The 8,583-nt window shown below is 32.4% G+C and overlaps 1 protein-coding gene across 1 annotated transcript in view; it reads right to left on the reverse strand.

The window, feature by feature from the left end:
• LOC105168992 (FACT complex subunit SPT16-like) overlaps positions 1 to 3,082 on the reverse strand; it is a gene marked incomplete in the record, with an annotated part of 5,664 nt that extends 2,582 nt beyond the window's left edge. Inside the window, 2 exon segments of the mRNA XM_020695916.1 lie at positions 4 to 1,221; positions 2,756 to 3,082. Coding sequence (XP_020551575.1) covers positions 4 to 1,191 — 1,188 coding nt within the window.

Below are 8,583 nucleotides of genomic sequence, written 5' to 3' on the forward strand. Positions count from 1 at the left end.
CATTCTTTCATTCTTTGCATTAAGGCTCAACCCTGACTCACGGAACTCCAAACCAATGCCCGTCCCAGCAGATTTTGTCAGATTTGAGACCAACTCAGGAGCTTCCTTCTCTACTACAGCCACAGCAGCCTCATAAACAGAACTAATCCTGTTGCCAGGCTTCAGGGCAAGAATAGCTGCCTCATGAGCCTTAAGAAGAACCTCATAGGCCTTGCTCTGGACTGCGTTCGAGTCAATAAGATAAGTTCTTGCAACATTGGAACAGTAACTGTTATAGCGAGACCCAATTGCACAAATAATGACACTGGAAGAATCATAGTATAGATAATCATCATTGCTCGAAGCACTGGGCCGAAGATCAAAATTTCCACCGCTCTGAAAGATTGGAGGGTAACAGATATCTACATTCTCAGCCTTTAGTTTGACACCAATCTTGACAGGGTCCAGAATTGCCTTCTCTGTGTCATCCATAAGCAATGCATGTGTTACTTTCTTCTCCTCATCAATCACCTTTTCAACTTTTGGAACCACAAAGTTCTTCATCGCACAAGCAGTCAAGTATGCAGCTTTCTTTATACATGTAATCTCATTTTTGTCCTTCACAGCAAAAAGGTCAGACAAACCATTGGATATGTCACTCAGTGTGAGACCTGAACCCTTCAACTTATCAGTCCATATTTCCAGGAGTTTCCCCTCTGGGGCTTCTCTAGCTATATAACCAACTGTTGGGGCTGCATGATCCGACTTTGACTGGGAACGAATGGCACGGAGAATGGACTCCATTTGATTGCTCCCATTGTCATTTTTTGCCTTTACATGCATGACAACATCTACACCCACGGTCTCCTTAGCAGACTTTTTCACAACCTCAAGCAGCGATGCTTTCTTTTGGCTGCATAGGAAATGGATATGCTTGTCTCCAAAAACCATAATCGTCTCTGGAAATTCATAACCAAGCAACCAGATATTCAGAGCAGAGGACTTCAGATACCGCAAATCTTCTGAAGGAGGTGGTGTTGCCACAGCAAGGACATCAGATGAACCCCAATATTCATCTTTGTGTTGACTCCAGTGTGTGTACATAGCCTGCAAGCGCCTACTGAAGGTATTCAAGTCAATCGTGTATGCATTTCCTCCTGACGCATTGCCAGCTGGAGGCGGGCCATTTGCATTGCGTTTTTCAGCCATCATACACGTTCAGGTTGATCTGCAAAATTTAACCTACTCATTGCATATACTAGTGATATCAAAAGATAATAAAGAAACTAGGATATCAACACAAGTAATGACAACCATTTTGGTAACCTCAGGACAGTTGCCAATCATCCTAAGCATGGTGCTAATAAATGTCCCTGATAGGACTATAAAAAGTTGCAATTGCAGTTAAAAGGTCCAATCAACTGTAATTAACACAAAACACGCTCCCATGCCTTCACTTTACAGATACGTAAAGTATCAAATCTCTTTTAGAAACTACCGACATCACAATAAGCTAATAGAGAGGGCTAAGTAACGATGATCTTCACCATATGTTCTTAACGTACAGAGATTCAAGTTAAATATTATTACAAAAACAATCACCATTAGTTGTTAACAAATAAGTGCGGCAAACAAAATCAATACAAATACCTAAAAGTCAAATAAATGGATAGATAACTGAGACCCATTACGCCATGTACACGTGTCATACATGTTTTTGGTGCGAGACCGTTCCACGACTAACAAACAGACACAGCAACAGAATCTCAATAATTAGCTAACACACTTGTCAATGTGAGATTGCTTTAAGGCAAGGGTTAAGGGCTTAACAGGAAACACTAGAAAGATTACGAATAAAGGAATCACAATAAATTTAACTGATACGCAAGATTGCCAGATTTAGACCAATTAGGTCACAGGGTCCCATTAAAATTGCAGTTGGCTTATATATTCCATCTGAAAATCCTTGTTCTATGCTTCAGCATTGGAATAAGAATTTGAGGAACTAGTAAATTTATCAAGTACGATATTCAAACAACAGTAGAAACAAAAGGTATTTAAAGGACATCACTTCTAAATAATCCAGTCAATCAAATTCTCCGACAACTGACAAAATACATTTATATATATGCAATTAAAAAAACAAGTCAACAGCCAAGAGAGATTAAAAGAAAATGCAAGAAACTAAAACAAGTTACTCATTAACGAACTAAACAGTAAGAGCACATGCATTTACCGAACATATTTTCTTGTTATAATACTAACATTATTTTTAATTCCTCTTTTCACCAAACAGAGAATCATAATATCTCTAGATACATATCAAAGCAGCAAAACTTTTCTGGCATATCATTCGCATCCCACATTTTGTTCAAAATCAAAACCAAAATCAAGCCACAAATCAAGTACACTATGCCACCCACCAAAAAACACAAGTCAATCAAATTTGAACCAAGATTCAAACTTTATCCAACAACATTGAGCAAAATTAACCAAAAAGAAACCCCGTAACCCCAAAATAAATCATCTCAAGTTCAAAACCCTAATCCGAAACCCCAGTGCCCCGATTCCCAAACTAAGATTTTAACACATTAAGGTTTCCATCAACTTAAACCACACGAAGAAATGCCTAAAAATCAAATTAAAAAAATACTTAAAACCATACATCCCAATCCTCATCTCCCGAATTCAACTTTTCTTTCGAAATAAGGGCTTCATCCACTTAAACAAACAAAGATATCCCAATTTCATAGAAATAGCAGCAGCAAAAACTCACATTCAATTGAGTCAGCAACCGTCTTTAATATCAAACTTGGGCTTTTGCAACCCACCGACTTCAGTTTCTCGGAGCCGCCAGAGAGAACTAGGGTTAGGGTTCCCTACATTCACATAATAATTATTACCAAAAGAAAAAATGGCTCGAGCGGAGGTGTAACCGAGATCAAACCAAACAGGAATTAAAGAACAACAATCTCGAAACTCGTGAAAGAAGAAACGAATTTGCTGAAAATCTCAAAGAACAAGAACTAAAATTTCTGCAGAACTTGAAGAAACAAATGAATTCTTAGAGAGATTGAGAGCACTTTCATCAATAAGAAAGAACTAGAACAAGAGCCTCAAGCGAGCGTTTTTATATCTATTAAAGATACGAAATGAGGCCTGTGGGGGGTAGAAATTACGGGGAATGCCACTAGAGGGGCAGTGTTCTCGTGGCGGTTGGATCAATAAGCCCCTCCACGGAGAGGGAGACGTGCTTTTTTTGGGGGTTAGTTTTGTAATTACGAGCGGGACAATTTAGGGAAGGACTGTGGGAAGTGCTTGAATTTTAGGGGGTATTTTCGGAATTTAGTTCAGCAAAGGAAATACTGTGGGCCATTGGTGCATGACGGCGTCGTTTCTCGCTTGAAGGAACGACGCCGTCTCGGTTTGCCGCAATTCTCCACCCTCGCGTGTGAAACTGGCGGGAGATTGCGCTCGGAAGAATTTGGCAATACAAAATTGGCGGGAAATTGGGGAATATTTTTATGGATATAAAAAGAAAAAAATACGTTTGCATCAAAATTTATATTTGTTTTTTGCACTTTCTTACTTAAATAATTTATTATAAAACTTTGCACATCACACAAACTCGTCGATCATAGATTGATTTTATAGGAATATTTAATTAAATTCTCGCACACATGCACGAATATAATTTTAAAATAAATAATTATTAAATCATGTAAAATTATTGTACCCTATATATATATGAAGAACAACGTGCATCAAACTACAAAATTATGCCCTGAAAAGTAACTTTTTTAACTAACAGATATCAAATTAAAAGTATTGGATAATTATTCAAATATGTAAATAATTATGTTTGAATTCTTTTTTGTGTATATTTCTTTGAATGTTTTGATTAAAAAAGAATTTGAAGATTTAATTTGAATCTACGTAGAAAAAAAAAAGAAATATATTTGAATAAACAACCTGCAAAACCTAATCAATTGAATTACAATTACTTGATTCAACATTTTATTTTGAGAAAAAAAATAGTAATTTCTCATGATTATTACTTTTTTATGTGTCTTTCTCAATAGAATTTTTTGCTTTCCAAACATGGTGCATGTATTTTTTTTCTTGTATAGGAACGTACATTGTTTCATAATTAGTCTTTCTAAAATTTTAAAGAATTCCGTTTTCAATTAGAAAAGGTAAAATACTTTTTGCAAATAAATATGGATTCCACTGAAAAATCTGTTAATGAATCGTAGTTTAATGAATCCTACAAGATGAAGACGATTTTTGTCTTTAATATGAATTTCCAATTACATTATCTTGCCAAGCCTATTTACAAAGTTGAGGTGTATAACAAGCGTATACATCTAATTATTTGAACTATTTACAATGACTTGATCTAATCGGTGAAGAAAATGTTAAAGTCAACGCCTATTCTCTTTGTATACCTATATTTATATCTTTATAAGTGCAGATTATGTGCTAATGATATTTCAATAAATATAGTTGAGATTACTATTGTTTAGAACATATTTCATACATTTGAAAAGTTTTAAACACAACAGGATTAATTGAAAGTATTGCGTAATTTTTTTCACCGTCGTATACTTTTGAGAAATATCTGAGCACCTAAATGACATAAACACTATCTTCATGTAGAATAGTATGTTTGCACATCTGATCATCATATATCAATCCCAGATGGGCTATGTTTTGTGGGATCATAAATTTACATCTAGTCAAGTTGAATAAACTAATGCATGTCAATAAAACAAACGTTCATTTTAAAAAGTCGAAAATATAAAATATTGATGGGCTTTCACATCTGCACGCAAAAGTGATTAAATATCTTTTGATCAAACTTTGACATAAAAAATATTTCAAAAAAAAAAAAGAAGAAGAAGAAGAAAAATTGGTCAACAATATTGAGGCCCGAGGGACGAATACATACTTTTGAACAAACTTTGTATATTGCGAATAAGTGAAAATCATATTTGTAAAAAAATAATTTTTAATATATATGTGACTTGTAATAGTGTTGTAATTTTAGTTAACATCTTGTCATTAGTACTTTTTTAGCCTTTCCATAATGGTCCTAATCATCCATAAGCAACACATTGACTAATCTATCTAAGGCTATATTTTACATAAATATTATTTTTCAAAATCGCCTTATGTGCATAAGCTCTAAATATTTTCTTCAATTAAGAGTTCGAACCTTTATTTACTTTCAGTAATGCACAATGGCCCTGAAAGGAGTACATTTGGAATTGCTTGTATGTATTCGTTAATTAAGATTAGAAATATAAATTATTCCAAATAATGCATTAAAACGAATCGAATGTGTTGATTTTGAGTAAAAATATTCTTATAGCAAAATGAAGATGATTCTATTTCTGCACTTTGTGCATTCATACTTCTAACAAAGAGGCAAGAAAACAGAAGTGCATTTTATGCGTATGTACGCCAGAATGATATATATGTATGTGTGTGTGTGTGTGCGAGTTTCATCTTTTTTCAATAAATTTAATGTAGGGATTCTATGAAATAAATGATTTTCATAGCTAGAATACTTTATATTTCTGCCACTTATTGTATTTCCTCTTATATAACCAAAAAATGGGACTTTGTGCATGATGCCCCAAACAAAGAGGCAAGAAAATAAAAATTTGAATTCTCTTGCACTTTTTTATTTATTTTAATCTTATTTGATGCTTCTGCATCTGTGTAAAAGTGCATCTCATATGATATATACGATAATTAAATTTGGATGTATTGCACTACAAGAAATTTTATTTACTGCATCAAACTATTTTTTTTTTGTTAAAAGTATGAGATTTTGTTGCAATATTATACACAACAAATTCTTTTTGTTGTTAGCTTCATAGGCAAATGCTTGTTGCCAAAAGTTCATTGCAATGAAAAACAAAAATCTTTGCCTATAGCTTAACCATAGACAACGAAAGACACAAATTATCACCTATAGCATATCTGCGTGCATGCAAAAGTGGTATATGTGTTTTCATCCTTTTCCACTAGATTTTATGCTAGGGTTGCTGAAATGAAAGATTTTCGGTAGTCAGAACACTCTGTATTTCTGCCATGTAATTGATTACATATCCCCTTATATAACCAAGAAATGCCACTCTGTGTTTCATGCCCCTAACAAAGAGGCCAGAAAATTGAAGTTTGAATTCTTTTGCATTTTCTTAATTTTATTTGATGCTCCTATATATGTGTGTAAAAATGCATCTCATATGATATATATGCTAATTAAATTTGGATGTGATTTAGCAGACAGTACTTCGTGCATTTTATGTGTAGAAACATATAATTAAATATGAAAATAACAAGTATTATTAATCCATTTAGCATGCATGTTAGCCTAGTGGTTTTGTTTCTGTAATGTTCTTTCTATAGTAATTTGATCAAAATACTTATATAATTTCTTTTCGTGCATATCACTTTTCTTTGGGGTTATAATTAATATATTTTATTATTTACGTATACAGTTTGATTTTTTAAACCATTTTTTTGTATTTTCGCGGTATGTACTATAAGTCTTTGGATGTTAATTGTTAGTAGCATTCTTACATACAATATTAACTACTTGTTATAAATATGCAAGAAAATAATCGATAGATATAAAAGATGGAATCTGCATATTTAATTAATGCTTTAAGTGTATCTTGTAATGTTGGTTGTCCTTTACGGTAGGTCATATCAATAAGTAAATAACACTCAAACTCGAATTCAGATATATTTATCCATTATTTTTTGTTGGATCCAACTTGGGACCTGTTAGATGTCAGAACTCGGTTTAACTTTTTTAGCCTGATCTTTTTGGGACTCATCCAAATGCAACTCTTTTTTTTTTTTTTTTGGGCGCTATGTTTGCCCTATTGTGAAAGATGAAATATATACTGTTTATGTATTTAAATTAAAAAAATATATATTTGAAAATTTTAAAATGTATCATAACAAGATTGATCAAATATAACAAAACATATAATCATTACAATTTTACAAAAATATTTCTATTACAAAATTTTAAAAATGTATATTATACCGACGTAATAATATTACATACGCTGCCTTTTGTGGACACTACATAACAAGAACTAATGGTCAAAATTTTGAGCACTCTAATTAGAATTAATGAGGTAGTACCTAAGCTTATTATCATTATATTTTTGTCAAGATTTTCACATATTATGATACTAACTCATATATATATATACATATAAACAAACTTCAAGAAAGATAAAAATAACCCTCGCCATATTTCAAATGAAAAACAACCATGGGCTAAAAAGAAACTCAAAAGACATGGGCTTCTACAAGCTTTGTCTGATCAATCCCGTAGCTGGCCTGAATAGGGCCGGTTGATGGACCGGTCTGACTTGAGATTTTTGGGTCCATCGTAGCCCACCTATGAACAATAATAGATCAAGTTTTTACGAATCATTCCCTACGAATCACTCCGTAATGAGATTATGCATGATATGTAATCACATGTTGTGTTATTCTGCGTTTGGTTGGACATCCTAACTAATGCGATACCCTACTTGTTTAATAATTTTTGTCTCCTAGTGAAGAATAAGTTTTTTTTTTCCTCTCAATCTAAACATATTTAAATTGCCGTATATAACAAGTGAGATAGTATATTTCACATAGAGCGTAGGAAATATAATCACATACCACGTTGGCCATACTAGGACTTTAATTTATCATTGGTTGGGTACGCACTAGCCAAATAAATTATTTTATAAGATAATGGATCAAAATCTGTATAATCAACGAAATTGGACGGGGCGCTAGAGTTAATATATATGATTTTTCTCGTTTCTTGTATTGATTTTTTTTAATTATCTAAATTTTAAGCAATTTTATTTTAAGTCATTTCAAAAATAAATTTATAAAACAAAAAAACAATTTTCTCAATTTATTTTAAAAAAAGATACTTATTTTCAGCATTTATAAACACAACTTAAAATAGATTGTTTTAGTATTAGTGCAAATATTTAAGTTGGGATGCAATATTCAATTTTCCTTTAGGATAAAGCAAAAATGTATACAAAAGGGATGGCCCGACGTACAAAGTAAGCTGCAAAAACAAGAATTGTGAAAAAAGTAAAGAATTTATCAAAATACAGAACTTAGGGGGTAATTATAATCCAACAGCTACTATTGTCATACTTCTCTAAAAGTGTTAAACAACTGCATGCACTATCAAAATAAATAAATAGATTAGTAGTGATAAAAAATTAAATAACTATATTAAAATTGTCGTTGACATGAAAAATTTACCTGTTTTGTAAGAGCAAAATTTATAATTTACAAAAAGACTGTACTGTACGTATAATTTACGTAATATAAAATTTTAGTCAAATGCTACATAAATGAATGGTCAACTTAACGAAAGAGTTGTTAAACAATCAATGACATTTGATAATTATTTAATTTCATGGTGGTGCTATTATTGAAAAATAAATTACAAATTTGAATTCTTCCTTTTAAATTAACTCATGGTCATGGGTAATAATAACTTACTGAGCTACTCTTTATTAACGTTTTTCCTTTGAAGTCGCAGCGGACAGCTAC

Source organism: Sesamum indicum, linkage group LG8 (assembly GCF_000512975.1).
Source record: "Sesamum indicum cultivar Zhongzhi No. 13 linkage group LG8, S_indicum_v1.0, whole genome shotgun sequence".
NCBI classification, from domain to species: Eukaryota; Viridiplantae; Streptophyta; class Magnoliopsida; order Lamiales; family Pedaliaceae; genus Sesamum; species Sesamum indicum.